This window comes from Caenorhabditis remanei, chromosome II, assembly GCF_010183535.1.
Source record: "Caenorhabditis remanei strain PX506 chromosome II, whole genome shotgun sequence".
Classification (NCBI taxonomy): Eukaryota; Metazoa; Nematoda; class Chromadorea; order Rhabditida; family Rhabditidae; genus Caenorhabditis; species Caenorhabditis remanei.
Genome location: NC_071329.1, coordinates 15,319,379 through 15,336,372, shown reverse-complemented (window position 1 = coordinate 15,336,372; position 16,994 = coordinate 15,319,379). Strand labels below are relative to the sequence as shown.

General features: G+C 38.7%; 6 protein-coding genes across 6 annotated transcripts; 5 read left to right on the top strand and 1 right to left on the bottom strand.

The window, feature by feature from the left end:
- Window positions 1-1,166: 1,166 nt before the first annotated feature.
- On the top strand, window positions 1,167-3,526 carry GCK72_007136 (uncharacterized protein; the record flags this gene model as incomplete). The annotated part of the gene is made up of 5 exons (XM_053726002.1): window positions 1,167-1,191; window positions 1,243-1,376; window positions 2,832-3,031; window positions 3,086-3,287; window positions 3,452-3,526. 5 exons carry the CDS (start codon window positions 1,167-1,169, stop codon window positions 3,524-3,526), a joined length of 636 nt encoding a protein of 211 aa, XP_053590196.1.
- A 1,583-nt stretch (window positions 3,527-5,109) lies between these two features.
- GCK72_007135 (uncharacterized protein) lies at window positions 5,110-9,275 on the top strand (the record flags this gene model as incomplete). Its single annotated transcript, XM_053726001.1, has 4 exons — window positions 5,110-5,188; window positions 5,631-5,836; window positions 6,400-7,104; window positions 8,886-9,275. The coding sequence occupies 4 exons, from the start codon at window positions 5,110-5,112 to the stop codon at window positions 9,273-9,275; spliced, it is 1,380 nt and encodes a 459-aa protein (XP_053590195.1).
- A 1,214-nt stretch (window positions 9,276-10,489) lies between these two features.
- Window positions 10,490-10,813, top strand: GCK72_007134 (uncharacterized protein; the record flags this gene model as incomplete). Its single annotated transcript, XM_053726000.1, has 1 exon — window positions 10,490-10,813. One exon carries the CDS (start codon window positions 10,490-10,492, stop codon window positions 10,811-10,813), a length of 324 nt encoding a protein of 107 aa, XP_053590194.1.
- GCK72_007133 (uncharacterized protein) lies at window positions 10,576-13,477 on the bottom strand (the record flags this gene model as incomplete). Its single annotated transcript, XM_003099886.2, has 6 exons — window positions 10,576-10,809; window positions 10,863-11,147; window positions 11,311-11,544; window positions 12,308-12,682; window positions 13,159-13,263; window positions 13,415-13,477. The coding sequence occupies 6 exons, from the start codon at window positions 13,475-13,477 to the stop codon at window positions 10,576-10,578; spliced, it is 1,296 nt and encodes a 431-aa protein (XP_003099934.1).
- Window positions 13,478-14,367: 890 nt separating this feature from the next.
- GCK72_007132 (uncharacterized protein) lies at window positions 14,368-15,148 on the top strand (the record flags this gene model as incomplete). Its single annotated transcript, XM_053725999.1, has 2 exons — window positions 14,368-14,376; window positions 14,426-15,148. The coding sequence occupies 2 exons, from the start codon at window positions 14,368-14,370 to the stop codon at window positions 15,146-15,148; spliced, it is 732 nt and encodes a 243-aa protein (XP_053590193.1).
- Window positions 15,149-16,174: 1,026 nt separating this feature from the next.
- GCK72_007131 (uncharacterized protein) lies at window positions 16,175-16,710 on the top strand (the record flags this gene model as incomplete). The annotated part of the gene is made up of 2 exons (XM_003099862.2): window positions 16,175-16,275; window positions 16,323-16,710. 2 exons carry the CDS (start codon window positions 16,175-16,177, stop codon window positions 16,708-16,710), a joined length of 489 nt encoding a protein of 162 aa, XP_003099910.2.
- Window positions 16,711-16,994: the final 284 nt, after the last annotated feature.

Sequence of the window (16,994 nt, the reverse complement as noted above, 5' to 3'; positions counted from 1 at the left end):
CGAGTTTGTGAGATGGGAGGACGCTCCGTCGGCGCTCCGTAAGGTCATTCCTCAAGCATTTTTTTAATTAAAAAATGGAAAAATTGGCGGGCGGAGATTTCATGGTAAGATTATCCGGTATACGGTACCCCTCAAAAAGTTATCAACTTTGGCTGTTTTCAGTGGAAAATGACCAACTTTGACAGTGTGTTTCGTTGTCACCTGATTGTTCGATAAACTGTATTTTGTATGGGTTGGACAGAGCAAAAATAGCACATAATTTTTGTTGTTGACCATTTTTTTGTAGGGACACTACCATGAAAGTTACAGGTAATCAAAGCCATTTCTCCCTGAAACCGACTAATTTCAGGGCATGTTAGCGAACTTTTGAAGCTTTCCACTTTGACAACCTTGTAACTTTGAAGGCGGTGTCCCTACGGAAAAATAGTCAAAAACAAAAATGATGTGCTGTTTTTGCTCTGTTCAGCTCATGCAAAATTGAATTTATCGGACAATCAGGTTACATCGAAATTCATGGTCAAACTTGGTCATTTTCACTGAAAACAGCCAATGTTGATAACCTTTTGAGCGGTACTATACGGTATCTACTGTTCCAGTAGTCAAAGTACATAAACATGTGGAACATGTTAGGCATCTATGTACGTGCTTACTGTGTAGCAACTCAACTCGTTATACGTGGATAGATAAGACATCTATTAAATCCAGTATGGTTTAAAAAATTAAATCTTCTCCCATACGTTCCTTTATTTGAGACTCCATTCTCACCAGGACTGGGCAAATTGTTCGAGTGGTTGTTTGAAACGTGCGATACTTGTACCATAGCTCAACTATAATTAAGTAATCCAAAAAATCTGAACTGTTTTGTATATATTCCAATTATTAGAATTTTGAAACACCCACTCAAATTATTTTCTCATCCCTGAGGATTCCTCACTATTCCATAGATCATCTAATAACCCCCGTCCCATTTCCGTCGGCGTCTTTGTTGCGAGAAAATATGTCTCATTTTCTTGTTCTCTTTTTGAATCTATATATCCTCCGCTCCGCCCGTATCCTGTCTAGGTCAACTATCGGAAAATCGTATATAAGGGTTGGCTTGTACATATTCGGGAACGTCTTCATTCTCTCAGCTTGGAAAGGCATTTGAAATATTAACTGTTCGAACAATGGTGATTGCTCCAGAAGCTCGTCGTAAGTTCTTTTCTTGAAAATCTTCTTTTCTATACATTTTTATGATTAAAGAATCTCCCGAGTCTGACTCGGAGGTGTTTGGAAAGCACTTGGCCACAAATCCCCAAGAGTTACTGAGTTTTTATGTGGAGCATAGCAAAATTTCGCTGGTGAAATTGAGAGGATCGTTGGTAGCATTGATGCAGGTGAGTTTTCTAAAAAAAAAGTTGGAGAAGCCTATGGGATCTTTCTACATGACCCTCTCAAAATTATATGTTGTATTTGTATTTTATTCTTATAACAAATTATCAATATATGGGGCGGGAGGCTGAGAATGAGTCCCTCACGAGACCATTCAAAGGGTGAGTTAAAGTGAGAGAAGTGGGGCAACAAAAAAAAAATAATGACCGGTATGAGGGGAATAAAAGAAGGCAATAAGAATTGAGCAATGTGGTAATGCGGGGAAAGGTGGTTTGGGAGTACAGAATAAGAATAAGCTCTAATAGCGTGTGATAGCATTGATGCAGGTGAGTTTTCTAAAAAAAAAGTTGGAGAAGCCTATGGGATCTTTCTACATTACCCTCTCAAAATTATATGTTGATAGTATTCAGTGGAAAGTGACCAACTTTGACAGTCTATTTCGGTATCACCAGATTGTCCGACGAATTTTATTTTGTATGGGTTGGACAGAGCAAAAATAAATAGCACATCTTTTTTTAGTTGTTTTTTGTAGGTTAACTACCTTGAAAGTTACAGGTTATTTTCAAGTAATTTCTCCCTGAAACCGTCTAATTTCAGTGCGTATCAACGAAATTTTGAAGCTTTTCACTTTGATTACCCATAACTTTCAAGATAGTGTCCAGAGCTGTGCGGAATTCTTTCCTTCGACTTTCGACTTCCGGTTTTCGTCTTCCGTTGAAGACGGAAATTCCGACTTCTGTGTAAAAAGTTTATAAAAATTTTCGAATTTTCGAAGCGATTTCGGCTGAATTTTAGTGGTTTTTGATGGAATTTTGTTTAAAAACATAGCCAAGATTGGTTTTCAGTGATGGTTAGAAAAAATGTCTTCAAATTTGCCATTTTTTAAAATTAACTTCCAGTTTCCTTTTTCAAAAATTAAATTCCTTCTTCCTTTTTCCTGCTTCCTTTTTCTAAAACTTTACTTCCGCACAGCTCTGATAGTGTTCCTACAAAAAAATGGTCAACTTCAAAAACGATGAACTATTTTTGCTCTGTCCACCCCATACAAAATTGAGTTTATCGGGCAATCAGGTAACACCGAAATACACTGTCAAAGGTGGTCATTTGTATTTGTATTTGTATTTATTTATTGTAGGAGGGAACATGCCACTTATGCTACACCAGTAAAAGGGAGATAACCGGAGAAATACATGAATAGAGGTGAAGGGGCTAAGAAGAATGTAAACTGTAAGATAATTATAGAAGATTTAACAGATAGGAAGAAGAATGAAGGTATGGTAGAAGATAAATAATATAGGAAGCGAGGAGGCGTAGATAATGAGCAATTGGGCCAGACCACCAGTTAATGAGATTGTATGGAGAAGAAATAGGGCGATTTTATTTTCCACTGAAAACAGCCAAAGTTGATAACTTTTTGAGCGGTACTGTATTTATTTATAGATCCCAATTCTCATTTCCAGAACCCTCTCAACCAACTCCCTGCTATAAAACTTCAAACGGATGAAGTCGCCTTTGACCTCTGTTCCCTCTCTCCTGGTGCCGATCTTCTCCAGAATCCCGACCTCGAGATTCTCTTCCGACATTGCTCATTCGTCAGTCTGTGGATAAATCTAGCTTATATATCCACTGAATGTCCACTTTCGGAGAGCGATAATGAAGCGTGAGTAGTTTCCTCTTTAAAAATCATTAAAAATCAAAAAGCTCTTTTTTTTAGTGTTTTGACAAAATTCATCAGAAGACTACTGACTGGGATCACCCCAGAATTTCGACGTCTTAAATTGGATCCTGTTGAGTTTGCAGCTCTTAAAGCAATCTGTGTATGGAAAGTTAGTCCACTGAATAACAATTCGACCGCTAAAGTGATAGCTGGAGAGCAGTATCTAGGAGTTGCGAAGGCTCTCAATGAGTATCATCAGGTGAGATTTGTCGTTTTTAAAACATGAAGTTTTTTTTCAGACAAAAAATCTCCTAGACTTCGAAAAAGCTGGCCGGTTAGCTGACATCACATCCCTACTTGCTCCAATCTCGGTAAGGTTTCAAAACTAAAATTTCAAAATCCAAAAAATTCTAATATTTTCAGGCAATCTACCAAGAAATGTCAATGATGTACGCGGCTTTGAATATCAATGACAGTTACAGTGGGGACTTTTTCTAGATTCTAGACGGTGGAACAGAAGCCAAGTTAATTTTTAAATCCCGGTTACAACATTGATGACTTTCTATTTATAGAATTTGATATTTAACGAGCTTAAATTATTTTATCTTGTTGCTTTCTTTTCAAAAGTTTAATAAAAATTTCAATCAGGAACACAGTTTTCCATACTTGCCTTGGCCTTGTAATTAGCTCCAAAAGTAAAAATTCCAATTTTTTTTGTCATTTTTACAATTTGTTCGCTAAAAAGGCAAGTTTTCGACTATCATTCAGAATTTCAAAAAATTCTGAAAAGTCATCATAAATTATCACGTTTTGGATGAAAAAATTGAAAAAATGACAAAAAATTGGACAAAATTAGTCCTTTTTTTGAAGCCCGGCCTCGGGGCTCCCCCGGACCAGGGTGGGCCTTAACAAGTATGCCCTTCTTGAAACTAAACTATGGTTAATTGATTTCTTGAACAGTTTCCAAATTCCCCGTCTTCCTTATACTCCACTCTAGTCCCCGATCCTCATCACCACGGCGATAAAATCTCCGAAAAGAAGCTCACACCTCTGAACGTTTTTTTCTTTCATTCAGAGAAGGCTTCCTATTGAGGCCACAAAAGAACCGTTTCAAATTTAATCAAGATTATTCAATTGTCGGAGGATGGGGATTCCCCGGAGGGGAGGGAGACTCCAACAAAACGATCAACTCATTTTTGTCGGAGATTGGATAGGGAGATAGGGAGGAGAAGAGAAGATTGGTTGGTCAATTGGTATAAGGAAAAGGAGGAGGGACGTTGAGGTATGGGATATCTGGACAAACACTCGCACAGACATATCAGCACGGCACGCTTCTTACAACGGCGCTCTACTGAAACCGATGAAAATTGTGTGCGAAATTGAGAGACTTAGAGAAAAAGAGACATTTTTCAATAGGATTTCGGTGGAGCGCAGTTGCAAGAACTGTGTCGAGCTTATAAACACATAAATACACAGAATGGGAAAAAAGAGAAGAAAATAATAAAAAATTCCAAATTTTAGAACCGCCGTCAGAATGTTCTAGACATCTTTTTCTGACCCTGAATTCAGGCAAATTCGGTTTTTCGACAGTAATTCTGAATGCGAGGTCTAGTATTTGGAAATATCCCACTGATTTTGAATATAGAATCTTCAATACTGACGGTTACTGTATTTAGAGTAATCTAGCGCCACAAAACACTATAAGACGTTTTTAAAGACGCATTGGTGACTTTCGAACGTTTTATACTGATCTAAAAACCTTATTTGTCTTACAACCGCGCTCTACTGAAACTAAAGGAAAACAGTGTGCGAAATTGAGAGACTCCGAGAAAAATAGACATTTTCAAGGGCATCTCGGTGGAGCGCAGTTGTAAGAACTGTGCTGAGCTAATAGGCTTAAAAATCAAATCCTCCAATCCGATCCACTAGATTTCCAAAACCAAAAAGTGTTGAAATTGTGTGTATGGGATTTTTGGCAAAATCGTTTTCCGTTTTGTTTACATTTTATTCTAACACCTCTGATAACACATTTCTGATAAGAGAGTTTCTTCCTTTTTCCTTTTTTCTTCTCTTTCTAAAATATGGTGTACATAACATTTCTCTATTGTCACAGCTGTACTCGTGCCACAGTTGAACAAGAAAATAAGGCTATTCCATATGGTAAGTAAAGAACTTTTTTTATACAGTACCGCTCGAAAAGCTATCAACTTTGGCTGTTTTTAGTGGAAAATGACCAACTTTGACAATATATTTCGGTGTCATCTGATTGTCCGACAAATTGTATTTTGTCTGCGTTGGACAGAGCAAAAATAGCACATCATTTTTATAGTTTACCAATTTTCAGTAGGAACACTACCTTGAAAGTTACAGATTGCCAAAAACATTTTGCCTGATTTGCAAAATTTCGGAGCTTTTCACTTTGACAACCTGTAACTTTCAAGATAGTGTCCCTACAAAAAAATGGTTAACTACAAAAATGATTTCCTATTTTTGCTCTGTTCAACCAATTTAAAATGAAATTTGTCGGACAATTAGGTGACACCGGAATACACTGTCAAAGTTGGTAATTTTCCGCAGTACTATAGATGTAACCTCTTTACAGACTGCGAGACCCGCCGTCCATGTATCGGAAGTTGTGGTCATTCAATATGTGAAATCTGCGTGACAGATAGAAGTGATAAATCATGTCCGATATGTCACCAGGAGAATTCATTTAAGACTAAGACTATCAACTATTTCGCACTTCCAATTATTGAAGATTATCAGAATAAGGCGTGGGAGAATATGAAAGGATTGTGGAGAGGAAGTGTGAGTTTTTCTTGGAATTTAAAATCTTTAAGTTTTGGAAAAATCATTTCTGTCAAGGTCCGGGTAATTGACGCCAAAATTCAAAATTCAATTTTTTTTGAATTTTTCGAAACGAGATCGGGATCGGTTGAGATCGGCTTGAGACTAATTTTGAGATCCCGTCACGGCTTTCTGGGTTACTGTAGAAATTTTATTGTTACGTGGTTGTTTAGACCATACCTAGGCCTTCATTTTTGCAGTTGACAACTTTTTTATAACTTTGCCCACTTTTGAGATATGCGCCTTTAAAGATAGCCTACTACTGGTGAGGGGACGCGCAGAGAAGCTAGCAAGTTTAAAGGCGCATATCTAATAAGTGGGCGGAGCTATCAAAACGTTGTCTACTACGAAAATGAAGACCTAAGTTTGATCTACATAGAAAACAAAAATTCGATTATATTCGATTGCTTGGGAATGAGATATAGGGTACAAAAAAAGAAAAATAGTAGATTTTTTAGTTTTACAACTGAAAAAAAAACATGAAAATTGACTTTTTTTGAGCAGAATACGTTAATCTATTTTAGGGACTCAACACGTCCCTCTGCTCCGGTTGCTCATCGGAAACCGAGCTCACCAGTCTCCGAATATGTCATGATTGTACTCGTGACATGGATTACTCGTGGAATTTCAATGAATTTTGTTCGAATTATGTGGAAATCCAGACGAGAGCATTGTGTGAAGACTGCCTGCAAACTCACCATCACGGACATCATTTCTCTCGAATAATGGCACTTTCAGCACCTCAACATAATATAAAAAAGACGACGGCTGATGTGATTTATGCACTTTTTGAGAATTGGATGGAGAAAACGCCAGGATTCATTAATTGTGAACTAAGGAGAGCACGAATTTACTATAATTGTGGATTGCTGGAGAATCAGGCACTAGGAATGCCACGTGGCAAGTGTGGATGGTTTCGTGCTAAAATCAAGGCTGAAATCAACAAAAATCTGATTGAGAACATTGAGAAACAAGTAGAAAATTGGCGAAACGGTGAAGGTCCGAATCCAGATGAGACTCTTAGAAATTCCAAATGTGAATGCGTCAGAATTTATGAAGAATTGAAGGAGTTGGGGTACGAGCAAGACATTTCAAATTGTTATCAAAAATTGTTGAAAGGAGAAAGGAAGAAAAGAACTGGTATAATGATCAGTGATATTCAAGGATGTCCGCTGTATTTTGATTTCAATCAGAAGAGGAGAGACAAGTTGAGCGATTGGGGATATCAGGTGAGGAATTTTTTTTAGATTACGATACTTCAGAAAATTCTGAGCATCTTTCATCATTGGAGCATATGCTAAAAATCGCTCTAAACGCTACAATTCCCGTTCTCCTGACTCAAAATGAGCCTTCGTGGAAGAGTTTTCAGTGCGGCCGTGTAGTCCTCTCGGACAAGTCTTCTGTTCAATTCCTTGTTTTTTTCACTTTTTCCAACAAATTTTCGTAGTTTTTCTTTTTTTGCGATACAAATTTTTAGACCAGTAATTTTGAAGAAAATTTTTTTTTTGCACAAATTCTCCAATTTTCGTTTTTGGGCGAAAATCTCGAGAACTAAACTACTAATTCAAAAATTTTATACATGTACTTGTTCAGCATGTTTTATTTACTATTTCAGCCAATTTTTATCAATTTTTACTAGTAGCTTCACGAGTTTTTTACCGAAAAGGAGGAGGTCACCTGAAAATAGCGGTCGCATGATATTTCTTTTATTATTTTGAAAAGAACTGTAAAAATACACGTGGAATCAGTTTTTGACGTGAAAATGTTTTCCTGAAAACCCACACACTAACCCGGTATCAAATAATTCATTTGATTCACACTCGCTTCATTGTCTCCTTTAACTAATGACTTTAGGAGAATTAGAACCCGACCCATATTGCATCATATAACTTTGACAATTTTCTGATTCTCAACAATTTTAACTTTTAATGTTTCGTATTTTTACTTTGTATATATATATTTTTACCTTGATATGTATAAGCGGCCTTTGGTCCTTCAATCAATAAATATTTCATTTCATTTCACCAGAAAGACGGTACGCACGCCCTCCAGCAGAGGCCCTCTCAATGCACTGCGCACAGTACTTCAATGCACTGCGCACAGTAAGGGCCTCTTCAGGAGGCCGTGTGTACGCAGGTGGATTCGACTATTCCTGTCTCTGCGAAATCTATCGATTGAGCAAAGGTTCTCCTTATTTACCAACTGCCATTCATTTACATCTTTTGTTGCTATGAGTAACGGTGTTCGTTCATTCCCTCTTCTCTGTCTCCCAAACGATTGTCTGAAATATATTGTTCAATGCATGGACGAAATTGATAAGTGAGTTTTTTTTTTCATAAATCAACATATTTCACTTTGTCTGCTGTATAACTTACTTCAAACAACTTCTCTCATAGACACGTCTCGAAATGTTAAATACTGATTCCTACAGAAAAAGTATGAATTATAAAAATTATGTTTCTTTTATGTGTTGTAAACTATAGATGCTTCCAGATTTGCTATTTCTCTGGTATCGAAAAGAAGCCAATCTCTGGTAACCTCGACAAAACTGAAATGTTTGGAAATCAATATTTATGTGAGACAAGCCGTTTCAATATGTATCGTCCTTCCTTCTCATAAAGAACTCATATGTTCTTTTGAAAACTATCAAGTTCAACTGGATAATCTTTCTCCTTGGAATATAAAAGCCAATGTGTTTCTGCAACAAAAGGAGAAGTTTATACACAACAAGCCCAGTTATAGATTTGAAGATTGGTTGAATCATATACTCGGAGTATATGAATGCTGTGGAGTTGAGGCTGTTATATTCGACAGACTGCTTCCCAATTTGTTGTCTTTCAAAAAAACAATCAAGTGTTTTTCGCAACTGGTGTTATCTGAAACCTACACTGATGTTCAAATTCGAGATATTTTTAAAACTTTACGGCCCGAAAAAGAAGTATATCTTGGATTACCTACGTTTGAAAATAAAAATGAAGGCACAGAGTGCATTCATGAAGTTTTCATGCAGAATTTCGATGAAATTATATTGAGCAGATGGACAGATGTTACTTTAGACGATTTATTAGTAATGAACAGCAAAGAGATCAATATAAGAAGTGCCCGAGTTATTGATGAAAAGATCCTGAACAGATTTATCAAACATTGGATAGCTGGATCTAATAAACGAATGAAGTACCTGGGACTTGCGACTCAAAATAGAATCACAATTGATAGAGCTGCAGTGTTGAAAGGAATACGTCACGTACTGGTTCCAAAAGAATGTAGGAGGTTCTTCAAAGATACTCCTTCTCTCAAACATTCCATTGAAGGTGGTTACGATTTCAAAAGAAAAGATGGAACAACTGGAACGATTGTTTTCGACCGTTTTGAATATTTTCAGCTCTTTGTTTGGCCTTGATCATTGTCCATTTGTTACCCAATTTTTTTTGCAGTTGCTGTTTTGACTTTTCTGTTCTTTATTTCCAAAGCATTTAGATTTCTTAATTAAGATTTAATTTTAAGAAAATTTAATAAAGATTTTTCCGGCTCCAACTTTTCACCTCACTAACTGACCAAAAATCCAATACTTCATTTCTGTTAGACGACAACAGTTAATATAACTTACTAAATAATTTCAAAAGTCTTCAAAACTTTTGTAGAAAATCACAATCTTTAAGAAATTGAATAAAGTTATGGAATTGATATAAAATCCTTCCTGAGGTTGCTTCTCGTCCTTGATTTCAGAGGGTGCTGGAATTATTTCAGAGGGTGCTGGAATTCACATTCTTATCTCTGGATTCTGTTTCCATAGGTGTCAAGATTGGAGTTATCACATCTTTGTTGCCGGTGTTCCCTTGAGTGTCGGGAGTGCTAATTATCGAAAACTAGCCTCGTTCAATTTTTATAGCAATTTTTCTGAGGCCACTTCTGAGAAAACTGATTCCCCTTCTAAGAATATTGATGCCCCCTCTGAGCAGTTCGATGAGCCCTCTGAGAATGAGGGCCAATGTCCAACATGAACATATGAGAAATGACCACTAAGAAGAGTTTCATTGAAATGTCCCCCAAGATTTAGTGACCCCTCTGAGTGAATGTCCCCTATGAGCACGATGCCCCCTGGGAGTGTGGGCCACAAATGTTCGTAGTTTTTTTTGCGATATAAATTGAAAATAACACAAAAATTTGTTGGTAAAAATGAGAAAACGAGAAATTGAATAGAAATCTTGTCCGAGAGGACTACACGGTCGCGTGGAAAAACTCTTCCACGAAGGAAAAGAGAAGGGTAATATTATAAATTCACGACACTGCGCCGCATGTCTTTAAAGGCACATCTAATTTATTAGAAATTTCGCGGAATGGTCTCGTAGTTGAAAAACATTATTTGCATTAATTTTTAGACCTGCAAAGCTCGAAAATTCGGTATTTGATCTTTTTCAACTACGAGACCATTCCGCGAAATTTCTAATAAATTAGATGCGCCTTTAAAGCCATGCGGCGCTGTGTCGTGAATTTATAATAGTAGCATTTAAAGCAATTTTTAGCATATGCTCAAATGAAGAAAGTTCTTAGAATAGTCTGAAATGATGTGAAATTTGAAAAAAAAAATCAAAAATGTATGAAAAACATTCATTCATGGTCATAATCGTAACTCTACAGTGTTGGATTGAATACAATAAATTCTCCAGACACCCACTATTGTGCGAAAAAAGTATCAATGTCTATATCTTGGCGGTTGCCGTGCTCACATTCGGACTCGACACAGCACCCGAACTGCTCATTGTCGAAGTACGATTCTGTTTCTCTCTCGAGTTTCTCTTCAACTTTTTTCCAATCTTCTCCATGACTCCAGTCGGTCCTGGGTCTCCTCCATGCGCCTTAACGAATCCTTTCATCCATTTGACAGTATCCTTCATGGAAGTACGATCTTCCCACTTCTCGTTCCAGCAATTCGTCTGAAATTTGGTCAGTTTGATACTAGAACTACAGTAACCAGGGGGGAACAAACCAAAATGAAATTCGAAAACTCTGGAGCCACCTCGGTGCTAAACTTCATTCGATAACCCTTCGGAACCTGAAGTGCCACCTCGAGAACCTTCATTCCCGGATACGGTTCCTTTCCGTCTTCTGTAATTTCCCAAGCCATAATTCCAAATGCGAAGACGTCGGTTTGTGGGACATAGAGTCCGCTGAGAATCGTCTCCACTGGCAACCAACGAATCGGAACCTTCTTTTTCAGATTCATTTTGTACTCGGTTCCTTCACGAGTCAGTCCGAAATCCGCGATTTTGACCTGTACAAACGTTATTTGATTATTAGCACGGCACGCTTCTTGCAACCGCGCTCTACCGAAACTGAAGAAATTTGTGTGCGAAATTGAGAGACTCAGAGAAAAAGAGAACAATTGCACTTCGGTAGAGCGCAGTTGTAGGAACTGTGCCGTGCTAAAAGCTTACCTGCCCACCACCAAGCAAACAATTACGAGCCGCCACGTCACGATGCATCAGAACCTTGTCATGAATGTAGGCGAGTCCGCAAGCCGCCTGTAGAATCATCTCGTATTTTCGGATCATTGGAAAGTGTTGTTTCGCGAGAGCCGAATCGAGAGCTCCACCATCAGCCAACTCCATGATGACGTAGAGAGGCTCGGCGCCGGCGGCGACTCCGTAGAATTTGACGACGTTGATGTGCTGGAAATATTAAAAAATGATCTCATTTTAAGGGGACAGCTCAAAAATCGCACTATTTTGCACTGGAAGCTTTGAGGGAGAAATTACTTTCTCGATATGTAACTCTCTAAGGAGTGCTCGTACAAAAAAGTACTTCAAAAATGAAGCTGCGCCTGTGTTATGTATGGTTTACACATAATTTACTTTGTGGAACAATCAGTGAAATCCGAAAACCCTTTTTTCTTCCCCAAATTTTCAAAATCTGGGGAAGAAAATTGAAGAACGAGAAGAAGAGATTTTTGATGTATGCTGTCTTACATGATAGGACTTATTCAGAATCCTCAACTTCTGATTCAGAATCTCTTCTTCTTCCTCAAATATTTAGAAATCCGAAAAACCTTTTTTCTTCTCCGGATTCTTACAATCCAGAGAAGAGAAAAAAGACTAAAAAAATAGATTTTTGATGTATTCTCTCTTGAATAATAGTACTCCTCCAGAATCCACAACGTTTGATTCAGAATCTCTTTTTCTTCCCCAAATTTTCAAAATCTGGGGAAGAAAAAAGAAGAACGACAAAAAGAGATTTTTATTTGTATTCTGTCTTATGATAGCACTAGTTCAGAATATCTTTTTCTTCTCTTAAAGTTGGGCATTTTCAACTAAAAAAGGCCAAACTGTATATCTAATTGCACAGTACTGTCTCTCATCTCTCTAAGAAGGACTCGCATTGCAAAATTGTCAACTACAAAAATGTAGGTCTGTCTATCCGAATGTCCACACTCACATCCAAAGTTCTCATCAACCTGGCCTCTCTCATAATCTCCTTGATCTGCTCCTTATTCATCGCTTCCAGTTTCGCCGTCTTCACAGCCACCGGCACCGGCTGCCCATTTCCATCAGTCACTTTCAACAACTTTCCCTTCCACACCTCTCCAAACGCTCCCTCTCCCAGTTTCTTTGTCAACTCGACGTCTTCATGAGAGAGCTCCCATTTCTGACGTTCAACAGGGGTCTTGATGACAACTTTCACTTGTTTATCTTTTGTGAAAATTGGCTCTTTCGATAAGGCGTAGTGATTGATCAACTCGACGATAGAATTGAATCCGAGCTGATCGACGAACACCTTTTTGTTCGTTTCGCGGATGACAAAGTGGTTTGGCTAGAAATTTATAGGGTTGTAGTGGAATACAGTACCACTCAAAAGTTTATCAACTTTGGCCGTTTTCAGATGAAAATTTTCAATTTTGAGAGGGTGTCATGGTCTCACTGATTGTCCCATCAGGAAAATTTTTAATAGATCATACAGAAAAAAGACAGAGCTTCATTTTTGTAATTGACAACTTTTTTGTACGGACACTCCCTAGCAAGTTGCGTATCGACAAAGTAATTTATCCCTCAAATCGTCCCATTTCAGTGCAAAATAGTGTGTATCGTCTTAAAATGACCATAACTCTCAATGGAGTGTCCGTACAAAAAAGTTGCTAACTACAAAAATGAAGCTCTACTTTTGTTCTGTATGACCCATTAAAAATTTTACTTTGTAGGAGAATCAATTTTGCCGTGACACCCTCTCAAAGTTGAACAACTTTTTAACTGAAAACGGCCAAATATTGTTGAAATCCTAGAAAATCTTACTGTATTCTGTCCATTTCCAACTGCCGATAGGATAAATTGTCTTGGTTTTCCAGCGAGTGGCTCCGAAGTTCTCACCAGATACTCTCCTGGTTTATGCAACATCTCCTGGAAAATATTTTTATTAACACGGCACGATTCTTACAACCGCGCTCCGCCGAAATCCCTTTGAAAAATGTTTTTTTTTTCTCTGAGTCTCTCAACTTCGCACACACTTTTCTTCGGTTTCGGTAGAGCGCGATTGCGATTAAAGCCTCACCCGAATATCTTCTCTTGGCAGTAGACCATGATAGTAACGTTGTTGTAGGATTCCTTTATCCATCTCTTCTCTATTTCACTGATTTATGTTCGTTATTCAATAATTTTCGATGGATCTATTGAATCTATACAGAAGATGCCACGATCAGATTTCGTCAGTTTGAATCAAAGAGATGAATGGATGGTGGATATGGGAGTGAATTTCGAATATTGATTGGAATTTTTTAAGGGAAAGCTGGGGTGAGGCCACGTGGAGAATTGGGTAAGGTCGTCTGAAAAAAAAATTGCGTGAAAAGAAAACATGAGCGTTGTGAACATGCGGACAAACAGGATCACATCACGCCATACTTTTGAAAAATTCAAAATTTTCGAACATTTTGGGTCCCACCACGAAAATCACAGTACCCCCTTTCTACTCCACAAGACTTTACTCATGGTTTTCGTCTGGAGGTTAGAGCGCAGAGAAACCAGACACTCTGCGTCTCTAACCCCGAAATTAAAAATTTTCAGAATATAGGCAGGATTATACTTTTCTGAAAGCTAGAAACAAGCTGAGTCTAAAAATGAAAGTTTTATGGATTTTGACACACAACTGATCGAGTTACGGTAGTTTGAAAACTTTGAGATTTTCGGAAAGTTTCGAAAGTATTTTGAAAATTTTCAGATTCCTGCCAACAAAATAATTGCGACACCAGGCAGAGTGGAGTGCCCATTGTGCTTTGTGAACGGTGAGTTATGGTTATCTGTCTGTGTCTCCAATATGTCCGGATGTCGTTCCGTGTCTCTGTGAATCCGGACGTCTGTTTGTCTGTCCTAGTGTCCAAATGTCCAAAATGTTTGTCTCTCTGTGAGCCTTCTCATCCGGATGTCCATTTCCTTTCAGTCACCTACCAAACACCATACGAAGCAGTGCCCATCGACAAGTTTCTCGAGATTTTCGAAAAAATTTGGACTATGGAATCGGTAATTTTCAGGAAATTCTCATGAATTTTCCAACTTTTTTTTATTTCAGCCCTCACTCGACACACTCTGCACTACATGTTTACAAGATCTCTATCATTACAAGTTTGGAAGATCTTGTGAAGACATCGAGAAAGAGGAAAACTATGAGACACTGTCTTTGAGCACAAATGAGTTGAATTCTAGAATCCATCGGGATTACTGTAGACATGGAAAGTGTATTTTGAAATTCGAGAACTCATGGAAATGGATTATAAAAGATGCAGCAGTCAAGAACGCTTTTGATATGATGAATACGGCTATTCGAATGGTGGAAGGACACGTGGATTGCAAGTTGAGAAGGGACAGAATGGATTGTACAATTAGAGCATTGGAAAGGATTCAGGAAAATAAGGAAATTGGGATGAGGACGCAAGGGGCCGGGTTTGAAGAGGATATCGCTGGGAAGATGCAGAGAGCGGACAGGTTGCTGAAGAGTTTGAAGGCGCAGTGGGCGGAGTTTCGATTTGGAATTCAACTCGATGGTTCTAGCTCAACTCCTTTCGGAATCCAGTGCTCCTGCACCAAAATCCATGAACACTATGTGGAGATATTCCTTGAACTGCCTTTACAAGAACAGTTTGGAGACAAATATGATACTGTTGGAAATGAGTTCAGAGAGATAGCCAACTACAAACTCGACGAGATTATTTCTGAGTGTCCAGTGAACTTCCAGCGTGGATTTGAAGTTCCTAGGATTGTGGATGTCTATGGGAAGATTGTTACATTGCAGTGATGGAATGGAGTGTGAGGTGAGACAAATGGGACTTGTTGTTATTCATCATCAACTCGTGATTTTTCTGATGGTTTATGTAATGAAGTTTAACTTTTTTTATCTGTGATGTAAGATATCATTAAACTCTTCATCAGTTTGGTTCATTTGTACAAAGTGGGTTTGTGCAGATGGGTCGAGTTCAGGGAACCTTATGTGTTCATCACTACCATGCTGGTCAGTAGCTGCTTTGATGGTTTCGGACCCTGGGTATTTACCATCCCCCTCCCTTATATCAACAATGATTATTATCAGATCAGGATTCCTCCAACTATGTCATAGTCGTCGGGTGTTGGCACACCACTGACTATGACGGAGTGTCCCGCCAGGAGCCTCACGGCTTTCAACTTTCCCTTTCAGGTTTGCACCCTCCAGATCAAGTCGGCATCCAACCGGTCCGCGCGTGTGCTCTTCAAAGCTCTATTTCAGATGTAGAGACAGAGACCATCCGAGACACATCGCCAGATCAGAATGCGGTGGTTGGGCATCCATACTTCCGGGTCGCTACCCAACTCCTCCCTACTGAAGCACGTGGAATTCCAAATCGGCAATTAGCATACGCAAAGATTTTCTCATTTTTCCAACGTAAACACAGGTAAACCTCTGGCGTATTTGGAATTCCGCGTGAAAAAGCTTAACAATTCGAAAAGTTTGAGAGCACATAACTCGGCTCGCAGAGACATTTAGCCAGTTTTGATGGCAGAAATGGACTCCGTGTAGTCGAAAATACCTATAACCAAATTTATAGGTCGTTTGAAAGCCACGTCTCCAAAAACTTTTCTTGTCAGTTTTCACGACATCCGGATATCTCATCCCACACGCAGACAACTCATGTTTCCCACCCGACTACCATTCGCTCAGCGCTACCTTTCTCTAGACACTCCCCCCCCCCCAAACGATGCTCCTTCTCCTTCCATCCATTATCCACTACTACTACAGTGTCACCTATCCTCCCGTCCTCTTCCTACTATCTCACAACTCTCGAAACCAATGCCGAAATCAAAAAAATCTGCTGCAGCTCTAGAGAAAAGGAGGTTGAAAGATGCAATTTTAAACAATGAAATCAAATATGCTCTTCGCGTGCTGCAGTCGTAAGTTTTCAACAGTAAGATTTCAAGATTGAATCTACTTTTTTCAGAAAGATCCCGTATGTGCAAGGAAAAGAAAATCTGTCAAAGCAAAAGACTCTCCTTCTCTCCATCATGTACATTAGATACCTGGAAAATATTCTTCAACAGGATTCTCAAACTGGCCCAACCAACCTTCCTGATTTTTCGAAAACCGTTTGCGTTGTTTTGGCTCAACGGAATGACCATCGAGAGCGAGGAAAGAAAGAATTGGAGATGAAAAAGGAAAAGGAAAACAAAGATGCTGGAACTCCTCTTCTACTCTCTGAGAAGTTCCAACACCTGGAGTCACTTCCCAATTGCAACCAGCAATTGCCTTCGGTTGACCAATACAACTCGTATGTTAACTACTTCAATAACTTCTATATGTCTCCCTTCGATTGTTCATTTACTCATTAGTAGACTCATCTTCTGTTCCATCTTGTATACTGTATCTGGTACTCACACCAATAAACGACTCTTGCAATCGGATACACTTTCTTATGACGCAACACCAGGCACAGGTGCGATGGTCCAAGTTGACCTCATGAGAGAGAATAGCATTTGATGTGAAGAGAAGCAGACACGGATGAGTTGAACCCAACTGTTGGGGCACGAAAAGACGTTTAGCATATATTGAGGTGACAAGAAACATGGCTGGGGAAGGTGTATGGACGGCGTTTTCTAAGCATACAAAATATGTT